Genomic DNA, 21,714 nt, shown 5'->3' on the forward strand with positions numbered 1-21,714 from the left:
GTGTCCCTTGTTTGCCAGCCCCAAGGAGCCCCCTCCCCCAGCCCCAGAGGAGCAATCCTGGGCAGACACACCCAGTGAGGTGATACATCTCACGGATGAGACATTTAAGACAACACTGAAGAAGAAGAAACATGCCCTTGTTATGTTCTATGCACCGTGTAAGTAGAAGAAACATGCCCTTGTTATGTTTTATGCACCTTGTAAGTAGAAGAATCATGCCCTTGTCATGTTTTATGCACCGTGTAAGTAGAAGAAACATGCCCATGTTATGTTCTATGCACCGTGTAAGTAGAAGAAACATGCCCTTGTTATGTTTTATGCACCGTGTAAGTAGAAGAAACATGCCCTTGTTATGTTTTATGCACCATGTAGGTAGAAGAAACATGCCCTTGTTATGTGCTATGCACCCTTGTTATGTTCTATGCACTGTGTAAGTAGAAAAAACATGCCTTTTTATGTTCTATGCATCATGTAAGTAAAAGAAACATGCCCATGTTATATTCTATGCATAGTGTAAGTAAAAGAAACATGCCCTTGTTATGTTCTATGCACAGTGTAAGTAGAAGAAACGTGCCCTTATTATGTTCTATGAACCTTGTACGTAGAAGAAACATGCCCTTGTTATGTTCTATGCACCGTGTAAGTAGAAGAAACATGCCCTTGTTAGGTTGTATGCACAGTGTCAGTAAAAGAAACATTCCCTTGTTATGTTCTATGCATCGTGTAAGTAGAAGAAACATGCCCTTGTTATGTTCTATGCACCGTGTAAGTAAAAGAAACATGCCCTTGTTACGCTCTATGCACCGTGTAAGTAAAAGAAACATGCCCTTGTTATGTTCTATGCAATGTGTAAGTAGAAGAAACATGCCCTTGTTATGTTCCATGCAATGTGCAAGTAGAAGAAACATTCCCTCGTTATGTTCTATGCACAGTGTAAGTAGAAGAAACATGCCCTTGTTATGTTTTATGCACCATGTACATAGAAGAAGCATGCGCTTGTTATGTTCTATGCACCGTGTACATAGAAGAAACATGCCCTAGTTATGTTCTATGCACCGTGTAAGTAGAAGAAACATGCCCTTGTTATGTTTTATGCACCGTTTAAGTGATTATTGTATTGCTCTTAATCATGTTCTATGCATTATTTGCACCATGAACGTAATCATCATTTTGTTAAATGCATTAAATGCACTTTGTAAATGATTTTGAAGAGTGCTTATTGCCCAATTTAACGGAAGGGCTGGCTAAATTTGTTGATAGAGAACTGGACAACAGATCTTAGGTTTGTTTCCCAGCCCAGCAACATAACTTGCATAGTGATTTGTTATTGAAATTATTTCCATGGCTTTCTCCGCATATCTCAAGTAGGGCAGTAGTCAGTTACTGGCATCAGTATGTGGACATAGTACTGGTAAACCACCAGACCTCAGAAAGTTTGAGTAGGTTAAATGCACCTGTGATTTAACAGAAGTAATGGTCGAAATTCCAACAAAACAATAAAAACAAACCTGACTCTTAACCCTTGATCACTTAGAAACGTATTTTGACATATTTGTAGTCCCTTAGAAATTTGTATTTAATTAAAGACCTTTCTTACTAGATTCCAGTTTTAAAGGCTTCATTTGCAACCCTTAGATACTGCTGAGCAGCTTACCTAGCCACAAGGAGGTCACAGGTTCGATCCCCACTGTGGTAGCATTCTTTAAATCTCCCTTTAAGACATTAAGGACTGGTTTTATACAATCTTCAGGAAACAGACTCTAGAGCGTTTCAAAATGCCTACGGCTTCCAATGCAATAAGGCTAAAATAAATATTTTAAAACTAAAATCTGCTTTGTAAGTTAGTGCTATAAAAAAAAGCTTTTACTGTCAACTTGAACACGATGTTGACTGCATGCTGTGCTTGTGTTACAGGGTGCGGCCATTGCAAGAAAGCTAAGCCAGAGTTCATGCAAGCTGCAGAGAAGATGAAGGAGGATACCAAGGTATATCATGAGCCTCATCCTGGGAAAACTGGGCTTAATGCATGTGCGTAAAGTGTTGTCCCAGATTAGCCTATGCAGTCCGCACATATTGATCATGGACGACACTTTCCGCTGTTATGACATGTTTTATGATTTTCAAATAAACCGACAAATGGTCAGGTCACAGGCATAACTTGGCTGCAAGTTGTGGGGCAAACATGTTTTACAAGATGTACAAATTGAGAACGGTTGCGTTGAAAAAGGCCTTTTGGTAATCATTAATCATAATCAGCGAGTGGCTACCTCACATTATCCGAAAGGGTATTACAAATATTGACTATACTAAGTTTTTGATCACAATCGACAGATTGTGCCAATTTAGCAAACCTCTTGCTTTTCAAATTGAAAAATCATCACAAACCTTTATGTCTTTCTTCACCAGGTTGCATTCGGCGCCATGGATTGCACCATACACAAGGTGACGTGTGGAGAACATGAGGTGCAAGGCTATCCCACCCTCAAGTACTTCAACTACGGGAAAAATGCTCAGAAATACATGGGAGGCAGAGAGGTGAGAATTAACGCTTCCACATCGGTCAATCAATTTTAAATTAACTTGCATAATAAGCAAATCTTTGCCTCTGAATAACTGATATCAAGCTGTTACATTATTTAATTAAAAAGAGCACGCTATTTTTTATTTTAAAATGATTACAGGGTTAACATTTGTGATTTTGTCTGAATGGAAATTTATCCCTTTACAATAGATGGTGATTATTTGAAACACAAATTTCATCACAAATCTTGAATCCCTTTATTGCCCCAGCACCTGAAGTTTATATAACTTTACAACATAAACCTGATGCTTACCTTATATTGTTTGAAATATGCGGGAGTATATTAATACTATTACAAAACATTTAGTATGCTCCCCCAAAATTTATTTTGGGGGGGAGCATATAGTCTCCGCTTCGTCTGTCCGTCCGTGTGTCTGTCCGTCCGTCCAAGCACAATTTTTGTCCGGGCTTTTTCTCAACAACTAATGACCGGAATTTAATGAAACTTTATGGGAAGCTTCACTACCAAGAGGAGATTAGCATATTATCAGCGGGTTCTGGTCGGATGATTTTTCACAGAGTTATGGCCCTTTGAAATTTTCCATTAACTGTACATATAGTGCAATTCTTGTCCGGGTTATTTCTCAGCAACTAATGATTGGAATTTAATGAAACTTTATGGGAAGCTTCACTACCAAGAGGAGATGTGCATAATATCAGCGGGTTCTGGTCGGATGATTTTTCACAGAGTTATGGCCCTTTGAAATTTTCCATTAACTGTACATATAGTGCAATTCTTGTCCGGGCTATTTCTCAGCAACTAATGACCGGAATTCAATGAAACTTTATGGGAAGCTTCACTACCAAGAGGAGATGTGCATATTAGCAGCGGGTTCTGGTTGGATGGTTTTTCACAGAGTTATGGCCCTTTGAAATTTTCTATAAAAAAAATTCTTGTCCCCCCAACTACTGTACCCTCAAGACGTTTCCTTTTATCTGAATATATAGTGCAATATTGTGACAAAAAAAAACTTTGGGGAGCAACACCCGTCTCCGAATGTTTCTTGTTTGTTTAAGTAATGGAATTGATTCACAATGATTAAGTCATGGCTGAGAAGTATTCTACAACTGCATCATTACATTCTGAGAAACACTTACACAAAGAACACAAATGTATGAAACAATTTAGGCGCTTAATTATTCTCCTCAAAAATGGGTAGTACATAGTCGCCTCTTTTTGTTCTGTCAGAATTCCAATTTTGATTGAATTGTTTGAATGGGTCTTGAAACAAATTTCATCTTTTCTTTCTTACTCAAATGTTTTTATGCCCCCGGATCGAAATATCGGGGGCATATTGTTTTTGGCCTGTCTGTCTGTCATTCATTGTGTGTGTCCCAAAACTTTAACCTTGGTTAAAGTTTTGCAATAACTTTTGCATTATTGAACATAGCAACTTGATATTTGGCATGCATGTGTATCTCATGGAGCTGCACATTTTGAGTGGTGAAAGTTCAAGGCCATCCTTCAAGGTCAAATATATGGCTTCAAAGTAGCGCAATAGGGGGCATTGTGTTTCTGACAAACACATCTCTTCGTTTTCCTTTTGTCTCTCACACTTTCTGTTTCTGGCCAAGATTTAATTAATTAATGATCCAAATTTCATGAAACTTTCTAAGCAGCATTTCTTAAGTGTGGGAATGTTAACAGGAATAAATGATCTGAAATTGGTTATTCTTTATATGCAGAATCTCTAAAGGGTAGAACAAATGCATGAAGAAATTCAATCCAGTTAGTTTTTAGGAAGTTTATTCCAGTGGAACAATAATTTGGTGCCATTTTAACCCATATATTGACAAAGTGTATCTTTGGGAAGCTTGCATCTGTTTCACTGACATTTTTGTTTATGCTAATAAGGTTTATGAGCCATAGGTTATGTTGACAAGGTATAATATTCATTTATGCTCTTCACTTAAATTGTGCCAATTGTTCAGGAGGCAGATTTCCTCAAGTTCATGAAGGATCCCTTGAACACGGAGCCTGAACCCAGCACCCCACCTGCTCCCAGCCCAGAAGAACACTGGAGTGATGTGGCAGGGTACCAAAACGTCCACTTCCTAAGGGAGGCAACCTTTGAAAGCTTCATCAAGGAGCATAACTCTGTGCTAGTGATGTTTTATGCGCCATGTAAGTACAAATATTATTAGTACAATGTCATAATATTTAAAATGATCATTTCTAGGAGTGGGTTTGTATTAACGAAACCAGTTTAATGTGAAACAAAACAAAACTGTAGGTTCAGTGAAGACATTTGTTATGTAAGTGTATGTACTTTTATATATCTTATAAAGCATCTTCTAAAGGAAACTATATGTATCAAAACTTTTAATGAGCTTGTAAAATTAACGAAACCAGTTTTATGTGAAATGTAACAAAACAAAACTTTATGTTCAGTGAAGACATTTGTTATGTAAGTGTATGTACTTTTATATATCTTATAAAGCATCTTCTAAAGGAAACTATATGTATCAAAACTTTTAATGAGCTTGTCTGAATCAAGAATTACATCTGTTAAAATCTATTACACGATTAAATGGTTAATATTGAAGAGTCAGCAATTGAATTGAATAAGGAATTAAATTTTGAAAAAAATCTTAAAAAGCGAAATAGATTTAAAACTATGAGTCTGCTTTCCAGTATGATATTGTAATAAAAGTGAGTCTTGTTCTGGGAAAACTGGGCTGTACAGGCTGATCAGGGATGGCAATTTCCGCTTTTCTGGAATTATTCGTTGCTGGAAGTCTATTCTAAATGAAAATCTTGTAAAGGCAGAAGTGTCTCTGATTAGCCTGTGCTGACTTCTTGAAATAATCTTTGACAACACTTAACGCACATGCATTAACCCTTTCGCACTTAGAAGTAAAGTGCACATTGCTTTATGCAAACAGCATAAAACCAGAACAGAACAACCTGCTAGTAACTTGCAGTCTGTTCAGGTTTTATGCTGTTTGCTGCTCATCAGTATCTAAGGTTTGGAGATGAAGCCTTAAAAACTTAACTTTAGTAAGAAAGGTATTTAATTGAATGTAACTTTCTAAGGGACTACAAATGCGTTAAAATACCTATCCAAGTTGTAAAGGGTTAAATACGTATCTAAGTTGTAAAGGGTTAAATACGTATCTAAGTTGTAAAGGGTTAAATACGTATCTAAGTGGTACAGGGTTAAAGGCAGTTTTTTAAGAGCAAGGCTTATATATTTAACATACTAACTGTTGTCTTGCTGTTCTGCAGGGTGTGGTCACTGCAAGGCCATGAAGCCAGCCTATGGGGAGGCAGCTACCCAGCTCAAGGAAGAAGGGGTAAACAGAACAAACTTAATTTGAGCCTAGCTGTGGGAAATCATGGCTTGTTGCATGTGTGTAAAGTGTGGCCCCTGATTCCCCTGTGCAGTCTGGACTGCGGCTAATTTGGGACGACTCTGATGCACATGCATTAGCCAAATTGTCTTAGAACATGCAGACCTGTTTACTTCTACGGAATCGCCGTAGTTACTACGGATTCTTTGGCTAAACTACGCACTACGGATTTGTACTGAAAAACTACGGATCCGTCGCTCAAAATGGTCAAATTTCGGTTTTTATGTCCCCCACTATAGTAGTGGGGGACATATTGTTTTTGCCCTGTCTGTTGGTCTGTCTGTCTGTTTGCGCCAACTTTAACATTTTGCAATAACTTTTGCTTTATCGAAGATAGCAACTTCATATTTGGCATGCATGAGTATCTCATGAAGCTGCACATTTTGAGTGGTGAAAGGTCAAGGTCATCCTTCAAGGTCAGAGGTCAAATATATGTGGCCAAAATCGCTCATTTTATGAATACTTTTGCAATATTAAAGATAGCAACTTGATATTTGGCATGCATGTGTATCTCATGGAGCTGCACATTTTGAGTGGTGAAAGGTCAAGGTCATCCTTCAAGGTCATAGGTCAATTATATGTGGCCAAAATCGCTCATTTTATGAATACTTTTGCAATATTGAAGATAGCAACTTGATATTTGGCATGCATGTGCATCTCATGGAGCTGCTCATTTTGAGTGGTGAAAGGTCAAGGTCATCCTTCAAGGTCAGAGGTCAAATATATGTGGCCCAAATCGCTTATTTTATGAATACTTTTGCAATATTGAAGATAGCAACTTGATATTTGGCATGCATGTGTATCTCATGGAGCAGGGATCATATGTTTTTCGGTTTTGTCGGTCCTAGACCGATTGGGGTCATGAAAGACCGATTGAAAATCCCAAACAGTCGGTCCGATTCTGTTTGCTATTTAAATTCCCATGTCATGAAATCGATTACACAGTGTACATGCTAACGCACCCTAATGACAATCTTATCTCGATTAGGTGTCATAAACCATTCGCTGCAGTCTCTAAACCGGTCAGGACCGGTTTATTGCACGTCAGACCAAGAATCAAAAACTTGTGAACAGCGGATTAAAGACGCATCCGAAAAGACGCGTCTGAATGCACGCGCCGTAACAAAACAAAACATGCCGATTCATTTTCCACCAGCGTAATAATCCGGTAATATAATATGAATGAAAGTCGCGGATCTGATCGACAGAACAGCCGAAAGTTATTTTTATGGGCGGAACTTCAAATAAAATAGTACACAAGAAAAATAATATACATTGAATTAATCTTTAGTAAAACCGTGTTAGAATCGAAATAATTCGTGTACTTTATACTTTGTTGTTGAATAACTCACGACCGGAAAATTAGATGCGTGGTTTCAAATGCTTCGCTCTCGTGATTAAATCCCTACGCATCTAAACTATCGTCCGTGGGTTATTGACAACAAATTATTTATTAAATATTTGGTTGTTGTTGTCAGTAGCCAACCTACGCACAGACATTTGTTTGGTTCAGTGCATGTTTGTGAGCTATTATCGAGTCGACAACAATTAAAAACATCGGTATAGACTTACACAGATTAATAATATTGACAACGATGAAAAAAGTCTGATAAAACAGCACACGAAACAACAATGAAATACAAAATGATAAAACCAGATGAGAAAACTCGTTCCGTTTTTAAAAAAAATGCCTAAGGGAATTTTACTTGTACATGTATTATACCACCTGCATGAATGGCAAAATAAATGGTATATATTTTAACGTAATTTGTCATGATTTCGGATATACATTTTCGGATACTTTTCCCCATTTATATCCGGACCGATTGATGTTGCGGGAAAATATGATCCCTGTCATGGAGCTGCACATTTTGAGTGGTGAAAGGTCAAGGTCATCCTTCACAAGGTCAAGGTCATCCTACAATGTCAAACATCATATAGGGGGACATTGTGTTTCACAAACACATCTTGTTAATCGTACTTTCGCTTATTTTCGGTCATTGTCGGTAATTCATCAATCATAATAATTTTGGCGCTTACATAGTAAGAAATGTTTAAATTCAAACCTCCCAGGGACAATGCATAATATCAGTGACCCGGATGTTGGCATTTTAAACATGGCGAGTTCTTCCGAACGGTGTGGTACAGAATCAGACGCCAATATTGACACTCCAAAGAGTTGCTAAAACAAACTCTCGAAAGAACAAAGAAAACTATTGTTGTGACTTTGTTCCGTACCGAGTAGAGAGAAGACGGGACGTAGATTAGACCAGTGGTGCGGGTTTGAGTGCGTACCGATGGTGACATCAGACGATGCAGGTGGAACTCGTGCAGACGAGGGACTGAGACGAAGCTAGAAACATCTATTGCTTTCATCTAGTATATTGTGTAAATAAATTGGTATTTTAACTTTGCATTGTCCCAGTTATATGTGTAGAAACACATTACTATAGAGAATACTGGCCATGCATCTGGCTGTCCTAAAAAGGAAAACGTTCACTGTTCAACATGTAACGTTGATTTTTCGTGCGCTCATGCCTTCTATCAAAAACTGTTACCAAGGACAGCTATCCCACAATGCAATTTTGACATTCATACAAATCTAAGGCGTAAAGGCGCTTTGGAAATTGCTAAAATCCGGACCCATCCGTACCGAACTGTTGTCAAAATGCGGGCCGGGCTTGTCAAATAACGTTAAAACTCGCCGAACATGGTTGAAATCGAGTGGTATTTTAACTACTGAAATGGCGTTCAGCAGTTATTATTTTAATTTATATCGATAGAAAGGTTAAATCTGCATTAAAAGTGTTTATTTAACGCAATTTTCGTTGGAAAACATAGCTAACCACGCATTTGAAAGTCACTGAATTTTACGGAAAAAATGGCGGTTGCCGATAAAAGTCACGTGACCTGAACCCTCTACTCATGGAGGCAAAAAATGACTGCAAGCGACACATTGACTCGCAGAGCTACATTAATTGGAAGATCAAATATTCATATAAAGACATTTCCACTATAATGCAAGGATCTAGCTTAGAGAAGGAATTAAAAACCACCTATGCGGAGGTTATTATGTGCGAGTTAATTTCAGAGAACAACTTGTCAACGGAGAAGACCTTGAATAAAACGCTGAAAGTTATGTTTCCCGATTTGGAAATCGCTCAAAGTAGGTTATAATTTTAAAAAAAAACATGCATAAAATTTATTTTATGAGGTACAGCTCTTTTTACAATTGGTTATAAGCTATATGAAACAAACTGCAGCTTCAATCTCTATCATCTATGTGCATGTCGTACCCAGTCTTTTTGGTACCAATTAATTTAGTATCTTAATGGCTCTCAAAAAATGGTGTCAAAATGTATGTAGTGGTAATGGTTTAAACTTGTTTCCAATCAGAGAAAGCTGATATATGTTAAAGGAATTGTCTTTTTTTTCTCATCAACTCATCATTTGAGACAGTTCTTCAAAAATTATAAAAGATTATTACAATCACTGATATAGGGCAATCCTCTGACAACCCTGGGACTAACAAACTAAACACAAGTCTACTTGGCATCCAATGCTCAGCATAACAGAGACACACCCAAAAGACTGAAAGGGGCATACTACAGATCATTGAAAGAATAGTGCATTTTGATGTTATTTTAAGGCAAGTGGCATCATGATCATACATGTCATATATAATGAACATGTATTTGTACTAATTAACCCATTCCCTGAAGAATAAGTAATGGGTTAATCAGACACCAGGTTCCTTAATTTCTGTTCAGTTTTTTGTTCATTTTAAAGTTGAGTGTAACATTGTATCATGTATGTAAAAGTTGTTTAGAAGGGCAGTGTGCACATCCACTAAATAATAACAGTATAACAAGATAAACAGATTAAATTAATATAAAGTAAATTCATCTAATGCTTTATGTACTGTTAATTTGATATGTGACCCAGTCGTGCTGTTTGAATGCTCTAAATGATTGAAAAGGTTAAAACTACTGACAACAGCCCAAAACTACTGAGAGATGCCCTCCAAACTACTGAGAAGCAATCAGTAGGGTAAACAGGTCTGGAACATGGCTTATTTAATACTAACTCAATGCTAAAGATCAAAGTCAGGAGAAGAAAACTTCATTTCTTTATGCATGTTGATCAACACTCATCAAGGATGAACGGATCTTTTTACATGTCAAAGACCCTGGATGACTACCAGCTAAGTGGTTTAAACTAGTATGTAAAGTTTGTACATTTTGGCGAATGGAAACTGGGCTTAATGCATGTGCGTTAAGTGTCGTCCAAGATAAGCCTTTGCAGTCAGTACAGACTAATTAGGACCAAGACTTTCAGCCTAGACTGGATACTAGTATTTGTTTTCAAGAAACTTCCTTTAATAAAAAATTCCTTAAAAGGGGAAAATATGGACAGCACAGACTAATCTGGTACAACACTTTAAAAACGTATCTAAGTGGTGAAGGGTTAAATAAGTATCTAAGTGGGAAAGGGTTAAATATGTATCTAAGTGGGAAAGGGTTAAATATGTATCTAAGTGGGAAAGGGTTAAATATGTATCTAAGTGGGAAAGGGTTAAATATGTATTTATGTGCTAAAGGGTTAAATACATGTCTAAGTGGGAAAGGGTTAAATACGTATCTATATGGTAAAGAGTTAAATATGTATCTTAAGTGGTAAAGGGTTTAATACGTATCTAAGTGGTAAAGGGTTAAGCACATGCATACTTGTTTCAGGTGGCAGGTGTGTTGGCTGCAGTGGATGCTACTATAGACAGCAGTATCTCCTCCAGATATGAAGTCAGGGGATATCCAACTTGTAAGTAAAATCATACCCTGAGGCCAGTATTTTCATAGCTCTTAAGGGACGTCTTAACTTAAGTTGAACTTATGTAAAAAAAAATCAAATTTTTTATGTGAAATTCAATGTTTTCTGCTTTCAAAATGATATAATACATTTTATCCATATTTACTCATTTAAGAGATTGAATAGTTTAGAGACCAAAACAAGAAATATTGAAATGTATTATGAATTTTAATATGTAAAGAATTTCATTAATTTTTGTCCAAAGATGCGTAGTAATACAAGCCGAGTTTGTCAAGGTTTAATTAGGCCCTATTTTTGTGTCTTCAGTTAGTGTTTGCAACTCCAAATTCCTTAACTATTGGTTGTGATTGTGAAATAAATAACAGGCATTTTGTGATGGGGAAATATTATATTAACTTGAAACCGGATTAAGTTTAAATGATTGTGATTGAAAACCATTTTAAAGTCTGATATTCTGCCTGATGTGTTTAAATGAAAAGGAACATTTATTAGCATAAAAAATTAATATTGTATATGTTTTTGTTGCGCTTTATATTAATCATAGCTTTCTTGTTTTATTTCAGTGAAATATTTTAAGTAAGTATCATTATTTTTGAAGTACTTTTCATGCATGCATTACACATGTTTAAATATTAAAATGTAACATTCTAACATACTTTGGATATAAATGTTAAATGTGCACACTTCAACTAATCTAATGCTTTTCATGTCGGGTAATGTAAATTGTTTAGTTTCAGTTTTACAAAGAATCTGTGTGTTTTTATGTGTATGCAAACCAGGGTATGGTATTTTATTACTAATAACCTTTTTATTTTCAGGAACGGAAAACTGGCTTACGATTATGGATTTGCCAGAACCAAAGAGGCCTTGATTACATTTATGAAAGAGTAAGCTGTATTAATGTCATGTTCTATTTTGTTAATAAAACAAGAATGACATTAATGCAAACATTGATCGATGTAAATGTGATTTTTTAGGTGATTCCCAATAGTGAACTTTCAAGCTTTTAAATAAAGGCAGACTATTAAAAAGTCAACATTCAATAATTTAACAATCTATCAATAAATTTGTGTTTAGAAGACAGTTTTATAGATTATGACATATAACATTTGTAACCACTGTCCAAAATTCAATTAAAAATGGCAGACAATTTATCAGTATGCAGTGCTTTGCGCATACTTGTAGTGTCAACTGCAAGTCATGGTAGATTAAATTAAAGTTTTAGAGGAGTTATGGTAGATTAAAAACATATGCTTTGTATGCTCCTGGTAGGATGGCGTGTAGCAGTCGGTATTACCATTTGTCTGTCCCTTTTTGGTCGGTGCGGCATTCGATTTCCGGAGTTTCTTTCCTGTACTTTTTTTGATATTTACATTAGTTTAGGTTTGTGAGTCCCACTGCATGACATACAGATCAAGATCCAGTTTTGTTCGGGTCAATTGATTTTTGATGAATTAACTTTACTTGGACTCGGGAATTTTCTTTAGAATAACAGTTTTCTAGATTGTTTTCCTAAACACTTGCAGAAATGTACCTGATTTTATTGTGCATACATCTACCTGCATGACTAACAGATCAAGTTAGAGTTTCTTTTTGGTCCATTGAATTTTATTCTGAACATAAAATTTATCTTATACCATTCAGTCCCAAGGAGCCACCCCCGCCCCCCAAGCCGGAGCCAGAGTGGAGCACTGTGAAGAGTAACGTGAAGCACCTGACGGGCGCAGACTTCTCCTCGTTCCTCAAGTCCAAGCAGGCGGTGCTGGTAATGTTCTATGCACCGTGGTGTGGACACTGCAAGAAGGCCAAGCCATTCTATCAGGGGGCCGCTGATAAACTGGCCGATGAGACCCGCGCTCTGGCTGCTGTGGATTGCACTGCTGAAAGTAATAAAGGTAGGGATGGAAGGATATTGCGTGGTTGTTTTTTGCTGTTAAAGTCTTGTTCTTATAGAGACTATCTGAGTTGTGAGCTCACCTGAAGACCTACTGCTTGTGGTGAGCCATTGTGATCACCCTTGTCGGTCATTTGGCACCTCATCAAGTTTTAGCTTGTTTAGCGCTATAGAGGCCACATTTTTTGTCAACTCTTAATGAAAATAAGTCAGAATGTCTATCTTGACAATATAAAAGTGCAGTTCCAATCTGGGTCACGTTGGTCTAAAAACAAGGCCACCTGTTTAATTCCTTAAAAACACATTTTAACCAATCTAGAGGCCACATCTGGGTCATGCATGTCAAAAAACTAGGTCACAAGGTCAAACCTAAGAAAATCCTTGCTACTTCACTACAGGCCACATTTATGACTCAACCTTAACTTTTTTTTAATAGTTGGAATGTTTATTTTGACAATATATAGGCAAAGTTTGAAACTGGGTCACATTTGTCCAAACAGTAGGTTACCAGGTCAACACAAAACCTGGTGGCAATGTTTATTTTGACAACATAAAGGATATCTTTTAATTTGTGTCAAGTGTGGCCCAAAACTTATGTCATCCGGTCACGTTCTTGAAAATTAGTGTACCTTGAACTCTGGTGAGCAGTTGAGGGCCATAATGGCCCTCTTGTCTGGTAAGAACTAGTGTTTGATGGTGTCTTTTGAAAGATCTGGAGAATGCTCTTCGATCTGTGAATTTAACCTGGACCTTCCGGATACAAGATGGATACCATTATCTCTTTTTGGGTGAAGGATGTGGATGGAAAGTAGTCAGTTGTGTAAAGAATTGTTGATTATTGTTTTAAAACATGTATACTGCCATGAAGCCCTGTTTCATGTGCATGGATACCAGTAATTGTAAAACCATGTAAATTGGGTTAGGTCTAGGAAATGTGTTATTAGATTTATTGATCTTGTTTAATTGAATTAAATAATGTTCAATTCAGTGATTAAATCCAAATTAATATAAAAAATAAGGTTATTAAAAGACACGATCTTCCAAATATATGTATAAAATTTGATATTTAACATGTATTAATGTTTAAAAAACGCTTAGGATATGGCGTGTCACATTTAGATATTTATAAAATTATAGTTTTAATTTAATTGATTGTTTTTTATTCTTTTCAGAAATATGCAATAAAGAAGAAGTCAAAGGTTTCCCAACATTAAAGCTGTACATAAAGGGAAAATATCTCTCTGAATACAATGGGGACAGGACAGAAGAAGAATTCTACAAGTTTATTTTAAATGCACCAACGCCCAAGGATGAACTATAGATCTCTTTAGATAGGTATTTTTTACAATTTATTATGGGTTTTGTTGTATTTTGTTCAGTTATTATTTTATTTGTATCAAGGTGGCAGTGGATAAAATAGTTCTTTTTATAAATATCCTGTAAAACTTGCATTTTTATTCTGATATTATATTTATAAATCAAGGTCGGTGTTGATGCATGAGTTGGTGGTAAAACCACTTATCAATCAGACTTGAGGACTGGTTAACAGCTGTGTTCTGAAAACAATATATGGTACTTTCTGGATGTGATGTTATTTTTGTTTGGAAAAAAAATAATTCTTCGAAGTTACAGCATGTACTTATTTGAACATTCATGTATTTTCAACTATAATAGTATTTGTAATAAGCCAATTTGGCAAAGCCCTGTCATTGCAATGGATTTGTGATACTGGTGTAATAAGGAAATAATGGGCAGCTAAACATGTGGATATGTCTTGAAAAAAAGCAATCAATTTCAGTAAAATTGAGTGCAAAGCTTACTAATTGTTACAGAGAAATTGTTGTAAAAGTTTTCATACCATGACATTACAAACAATTGCCAGTTTCAAGTTTTATTCCTGTGACTTATTTGTATTATCTGTTAAAGATCTAAACATCAAGTAATCTTGGATTTTGTACCAATTTTAGAAATTAGTCATAGCCATGATGCTGCTGTTAATTATTCAATGCATTTCAATGATTTTACAAATGTGGTTGTTTCTTTATTACATTGTATATAAATTATTGCATATTTAATGCTACATTAATTGTAATGTGTCTGAATGTTAAAAAAAAAACATTTGGAAACTATTCAAACTGTTTTTGCCATCATGCTGCTGCCTTGTTACTATTGACAAAACAATTTGAAGGTAAGTCTAAAATTGTCCTTGACAGTCGGAATACTTCTTTGTACCAAGTTATCACAATCATTCCGGAAATAAATTTGTGTTAATGCAATTTATTCTTACTAATTTGTAGAACACAAGACAACAAATCTGAAGATGACGGGTTTGATCACTGGCCCGTCAATTCTTTCTACAGCATTTTTTCTCCTACCTCTAATTAACCCTTTCTCCCATAAGCAAAGTGAAAATGGCTATGTGCAAACAGCATAAAACCAGAACAGCATGTGAGTAACTCATAGTTTGTTCAGGTGTTATGCTGTTGCTACAAATCAGTATCTTAGGGTGGGAAAGGAGCCTTTAAAACTTGAATCTAGTAAGAAAGGTCTTAAATTACATTTAACTTTATGAGGGACAAGTGTGTCAAAATATGTATCTAAGTGGTAAAGGATTAAAGAGTGGGCAGTTATCATGTATTAGCATAAGTATGTACCGATACACTAATTACTGGTCAACCAGGTATCCAAATTAAAATGTGAGTCGTAAACTGACTGCAGTGATTTGACTGAAGCACTGTTGAAAATCTATATATAAAAACATAAAAACTCTAAACAAAAAACAAATTATTTCTATTTCATTTTATATCTTCCAAGGTCTTACTTTTCAAGGGTCAGTTAACATGTCTGTATACAATATATTTAGTTTTTACTTGTTACAAAAATAATTTCTCCAATCTGTGCAAAGCATGATTCACAAACCTCCTCGGTGATATTTTTAAACTTAAAAAAAAGTTAAACAGTAGTCATGTTTATACCTTTAACTTACAAATAGGTTACTATATAATTTCTACAAAACATTGTGTTGTTGAACATTTAAGTTGTTTACTTTGTTATTGAAAATGTGTGTGTGTGTGTGTGACATGGTGGTGGATTAAATTTGTGTAATAATCTTCTTTAAAAACGACATAAAACTGATTTAAAATGAAATCCAGCTGTCCACTCAAGTTAAATCATGAAATTAAAACAATTCTTTAATGTTATTTTGTGGTATTGGGGTAATGATGTCTTATTCTAAATTGTATCACTGATGTTGATATTAGATGAAGTGTTTGATGTATTTGCTGATGATGTATTTGTATTTCCTGAGTGTTATGGGGATAACTGATGCTTTTTCAGTGTATTATGTAAATTGCATTTACCAGGTATATCACAGCCATTTTTTTTGTTCATTTATTCTTGTACATAAAAATGCCTTTTATCAGAAATATGCAAATTCATATCGTTTGATCTTTTGTATTCTTTTTTTTCAAATGTCGAGTTTAATACATGACAGTGGTGTAATGTTTCAGTTGATACAGTTCATGATGTCAGATCATTTTGAAAAACCAGTGAGACGCGCTCTGTGATAAGGGGGTTTAATACATGTGCGTAAAGTGTTGTCCAAGATAAGCCTGTGCAGTTTGCACAGGCTAATCAGGGACGACTCTTTCTGCCTAGATTAAATTTTTGCAAAGAAGAGACTTTCTTTAAATGAAAAATATCATAAAAGAAGAAAGTGTTTTCACTGATTTGCCTGTGCAGACTGCGTAGGGGTATCTTGGACGACAATTAACGTACATACATTAAGCTTTAAGTCTTGTCTTGTCATTAAGCCTCGTTTTCCAAGAAGGAGGCTCATGTGTTTTAAGTATGCCGGCAGCATTTGAACCTGCTTGGGGGCTGGCATGGCATTTGAGACTTAGTTACAACTGTTCAAGTCATGATTTGTTGCTGGTATTCATTTTTACCATCTGTTTGGTTTTCTCTTTGGCCTGTCAAGCTTGTTATATTAATATCACTATTTTTTGTGATCCGATTTTGTTTCACTGTATTATGCTGTTTGTTTAAAACACATTTTCAAGACTTTAACTTAGTGAAAGCGTGATATACAGCCATAAATATATGTGACACCTATACATATCTGTGATCATACATAAAAGTCAACATGCATGTAATTATAATTTATGAATTGTTCAAATATATTTAACACTGTTGTGGTAAAGCATTTACAGATTGAATATGAGTTCTCTGAAAATGTTGGTGAGTTTCGTTCAAGCAAATACTTTTTCTTTTCTTTTCAAGCAAATGCTATTTCTTTTACATTCATTTCAGCAGCTTACCATAATTTGTTTCATTAAGTTTTTTAGTTTATGATTGCAGTGATCGATCACATGGGTTTTCTTTTTTCACACGATCATTCAAGTAATAAAATTATGCAAACTAATATATGAATAATAAATATAATGAAACAACTAATAGTTGTATTTCTTAACCGCTAGGAATAAAATATCCACGAAAAAGGTGGGTCGTCTGGAGTGTTTGCATGCTACATTACTTATCTGTTCATTGTGATTAATATGGTGATTTCAAACCAATGTTAACAAATTTAAGGACACTTAGAACTAGAAATGGCGCGGCAGAGGCCGACGCGTATCCCCACGCCGCATCTTTTACCCGGGGCGCCCCAGGGTTGGTAATGGGGGCCATGCATGGTTGAGATTGACTGTATTGTCATAAGAGATGTTCAGTATCAATCTGAAGTAAATCGGTGTAGAAATGAAAAATAACCTAAAAAAATGAGTGAAAATCTCTGACCCGGCCCCAACCCAACCCCAATAACTTTTGACCCAACTCGGCAAGGGTCAGATCAAAATTCCAAATAGTGCACTGTCGCACATATGCTCATAGCTACCATGTGTGTAAGTTTCAAGGTTCTAGTACTAATAGTGTAGGAAGAGATAGTGGCCAGGACGGACAGACGGCAGAGATAACCACATAATAGATTTCAAAATCTAAACCCGGACCTCAAGGTCACAGGGGTCAACAATTTTATGCGCATGGAAAGGTCTTGTCCAGATACACATGCGTACCAAATATGAAAGCAATATCTGAAGGGACACAGAGGTTATGAGCTTTTTGGAATCGCGGTCGAAGAGTTCGAAACCTGAACGCGGACCCAAAGTTAAAAAATTTCATGCGCATGGAAAGGTGTTGTCCAGATACACATGCGTACCAAAATAATATGAAAGCAAATCTGAAGGGACGCAGTAGGTATGAGCCTTTTTTGAATCGCGGTCGCAGATTTCGAAACCTGAACGCTGACCTCAAGTTCAAGGACGAGGTCACAGGGGTAAAAAATTGTATGCTCATGGAAAGGTGTTCGCCAGATACACATGCATACCAAATATGAAAGCAATATCTGAAGGGACACAGTAGTTATGAGCCTTTTCGAATCGCGGTCGTAGATTTTGAAACCTGAACGCTGACTTCAAGGTCAAGGTCACAGGGGTAAAAAATTGTAAGCGCATGGAAAGGTATTGTCTAGATACACATGCATACCAAATATGAAAGCAATTTCTGAAGGGACACAGACGTTATGAGCTTTTTATGAAAGCAATATCTGAAGGGACAGATTTCGAAACCTGAACGCGGACCCCCAAGTTAACAAATTTATGCGCATGGAAAGGTGTTGTCCAGATATACATGCGTACCAAATATGAAAGCAATATCTGAAGGGACACAGTAGGTATTAGCCATTTTCGAATCGCGGTCGCAAATTTGAAACCTGAACGCTGCCCTCAAGTTCAAGGTCAAGGTCGCAGAGGTAAAATAATTTATGCACATGGAAAGCTCTTGTCCAGATACACATGCATACCAAATATGAAAGCAATATCTGAAGGGACACAGTAGGTATTAGTCTTTTTCGAATCGCGGTCGCATATTTCGAAACCTGAAAGCTGACCTCAAGGTCAAGGTCACAGGGGTCAACAATTGTATGCACATGGAAAGCTCTTATCCAGAGACACATGCATACCAAATATGAAAGCAATATCTGAAGGGAAACAGTAGTTATGAGCCCTTTTCGAATCGCGGTCGCAGGAAAATCTCTGACCCGGCCCCACCCCAACCCCCATAACTTTTGACCCAAGGGTAAAATCAAAATTCCAAATAGTTCACTGCTGCACATATGCTCATAGCTACCATGTATGTAAGTTTCTAGTGCTAATAGTGTAGGAGGAGCAGGTGGCCAGGACGGACGGAAGACGGAGATAACCACAATATCCCCACTTTTCCTCGTGGTGATAATAATGTTTCACTAAATTATACAACGAAATATAAAAGTTACAAACCAAAAACGGATCAAAGGCGAAAACTGCATACATTTTCAGAAAACAAACATTTTGAATTGTATTGTTCGCATATCCAAGTACATAATTTAAACAAATGTCGTGTACAATAAGAGCATTTCAAAGGAAAATATGCGCAAACAGATCGACGAAGTTCAAGAAAAGTCTTCACAACTAAGCAAGACGTTATGGAGAGAATGGAACGCAGGTGTTGATGACGTCATGATCTTTGACGTAATCGTCTGCTCGGAAGTCCCCCCACATTACCACGACGACCCCTGGCGACGGGCGGCCGAACGACGGCTCTCCACCGGCCCCAACTGTGATTTTGACCACTTCCTGCGCAGGGAGCGTAATGCTTAGGCGCGAGAAGCCTCCTCCGCCGCCACTTCCGCCACCATTACCACCTGCGCCCCCACCGAACTCGCCGGCTAGAATCACGGGAAAACTTCAATCACTTTAAACCAAATCACAGTAAGTCTAATGAACATTTCTAAGGAAGACATTTTTATAGTACTTTTTAATTAATTACATCACAAAATGAGCGCGAATTTATTTCCACGCTTTTGCTCTTCATACATTCATAACAATGTCATAGAGGCTTGATTGTTTCCCATCACTGCAAGACGTGGTTTTATGTTTAATGTAAATGACACGATTTTTCATCGAATCACAGTTTTATGTTTATCATATAATTTATTTTCCATTCTGTACTTTCGTTTGTAGGACAGGCAACAAAAGCATAGATGGCATCAAGAATCGCATTCGTATAAGCGACAGTGAAATTCCGTATTACGATTTTACTGACCTACTGACAGGTTTCTAAAGTTACTCTCGCGGCCCCCAGGTCCAGCGGTCCCATCAATAAGCGCCTCAAGTCGCTCCATCCGGTCACGGCATTCGGCGGAATAGCCGCCCGAACCGCAGAACAGGTCGTATGAACGCCCCGGAATCATGGGGTTGGAGCTCGGCGTCAATTGCCCCGCGGTACCTCCCGTACCACAGCTTCCGGTCCAGTCACTTCCGTCTCCGCCCTTCGAGTGGCCGTGTCCGCCCAGACCGCCTGTATGTAGTAAAAACAGGGATATTTAAAAAAAAGAAAATCAGCCTTACTCTCTCTCTGTGTGACCGTGATCTTACATTATATCACCTTTACAATAACTCTTCTCAGCGGTAATCATCTTATAATCACATCATTCATTTCGATATAAGTATACACACATATCATAATAAATGGTGTTAATGTCCCAAAGACATATTTCGTTATGGAATTTCTCAGTTATGTTTATACACAATTCAATGAACTGCGTTTCGTATTACAGCCAACAGACGTTTGGTACAAGTGCATTCATATTCTAGTATCATTATTTTTTAACCAAAACGGGCATGCGTTTGAACAAAAATTATGTTTTTGTGCATAAACAATAAAATATCCGCTGAATGTGAAAGATATACACCCTGGACACAGATTTCGAAATACCCACCTTCCGCAGGTTGACCCCCTTTGCCTCCATGTGCAAACAGATATCCGCCAACACTACTGCTGCCGCCGTCGCCCGCCTTGCCCAGCTTGCGCGTGACGTTATCGGTGACGTCATAGCCACCTCCCCCGCCGCCAACGCAGATCACCTCGACTTTCGTCCTCTCCGGATACGCGAAGAAATGTCCAGAGTGGCGGTACACCTTGTATCCACGAAGAGAATCGCCGCATATGTCGTAATCTAAAAGACAGAAATGCAATCTGTCTGCCTCTATAAGAAGGGCCGTTTGCTTGTTTAGCGTTACTTGCATCTGTGTAGAGAATCACCAAATATTTCATAGCTTAAAGAAATAAAGACGAAATTCGGCCCAGTCTACATGTAGGCTATTTAAAAAGGCCAGTGCTCTGTTGAGGTCTAGTTTAAAGACTACCTGAGAAACATTAAATGTAACTCTTAAACTCAAGGGAAGATTACGGCTACCAAATAACAGTTTTAAGGAGAAAAAAAAGTAGGAAAAAACACTATTTTAACTGTAAATATTCACTTCCGAATGTTCCAAACGATCACAATCAATAACAAATGCAAACGCAGATCATCTATCGCAGACAGACTGACATACTTATAATGTACACAAGCAGGCATTACCGAGTTTGCAGAACGGAACGTCAGTCCAATGACCGTTGATGCAGGTAATCACGTGACTGCTCGATATCGTGTGCAGCGGGTAGCATGTCACCGTCGCCCGGTAACCGTTCGGTACCACGTGGTCTGGCGAGTTGTCAAGGACGTCTCCATTCACTATGTCCGGTATTTTACAGTGCCCTAAACAATTTTGACGTTTACCAATAAATACTGAAATGTCAGTACTCGTTCTTTTCAATGAATGAACAGTCATGCTAAAAAAACTGCATTTCCCTGATAACATATTGCAAATAGCAAAACGATCCTAATTTAACTTTATATCCAGGTTGATATAGTCCGTAATTAATTCATGCCGTTTATTTTATCGATGATGTACATGTTTTGTCTTCTGCTGATATATATTACCAACCGGGCCATACTTACATGCGAGAAGTTTCAAAAACTGGCCCTTTGCAACACATATCAAACACGTTCTCACCACATATATAACCCATATGCAGTTAATAGAGGATCCACATAGTATCTACGTCTCTGGTATCGATATGTACACTACAGCACATATGATCTCCACGTGGTTCCCATTTTCAAACATAAACATTTAGGTTTCGT

At 37.1% G+C, this 21,714-nt stretch overlaps 2 protein-coding genes across 2 annotated transcripts in view; one reads left to right on the plus strand and one right to left on the minus strand.

The window, feature by feature from the left end:
- The window catches only part of LOC127867823 (protein disulfide-isomerase A5-like), a 45,223-nt gene extending 28,112 nt beyond the window's left edge, over nt 1–17,111 (plus strand). The window contains exons 16-25 of the mRNA XM_052409301.1: nt 19–158; nt 1,915–1,985; nt 2,407–2,535; nt 4,514–4,706; nt 5,811–5,878; nt 10,672–10,753; nt 11,326–11,338; nt 11,581–11,649; nt 12,407–12,657; nt 13,829–17,111. Coding sequence (XP_052265261.1) covers nt 19–158; nt 1,915–1,985; nt 2,407–2,535; nt 4,514–4,706; nt 5,811–5,878; nt 10,672–10,753; nt 11,326–11,338; nt 11,581–11,649; nt 12,407–12,657; nt 13,829–13,977 — 1,165 coding nt within the window. The 3' untranslated portion in view covers nt 13,978–17,111. The remainder of the gene's footprint in view (nt 1–18; nt 159–1,914; nt 1,986–2,406; nt 2,536–4,513; nt 4,707–5,810; nt 5,879–10,671; nt 10,754–11,325; nt 11,339–11,580; nt 11,650–12,406; nt 12,658–13,828) is intronic.
- The window catches only part of LOC127867808 (low-density lipoprotein receptor-related protein 1-like), a 37,208-nt gene continuing 31,829 nt past the window's right edge, over nt 16,336–21,714 (minus strand). Inside the window, exons 24-27 of the mRNA XM_052409273.1 lie at nt 21,109–21,285; nt 20,467–20,703; nt 19,791–20,045; nt 16,336–19,413 (exon numbers count right to left, since the gene is read on the minus strand). Coding sequence (XP_052265233.1) covers nt 19,169–19,413; nt 19,791–20,045; nt 20,467–20,703; nt 21,109–21,285 — 914 coding nt within the window. The 3' untranslated portion in view covers nt 16,336–19,168. The remainder of the gene's footprint in view (nt 19,414–19,790; nt 20,046–20,466; nt 20,704–21,108; nt 21,286–21,714) is intronic.

The sequence above is a fragment of the Dreissena polymorpha genome, chromosome 2 (genome assembly GCF_020536995.1).
Source record: "Dreissena polymorpha isolate Duluth1 chromosome 2, UMN_Dpol_1.0, whole genome shotgun sequence".
Lineage (NCBI taxonomy): Eukaryota > Metazoa > Mollusca > Bivalvia > Myida > Dreissenidae > Dreissena > Dreissena polymorpha.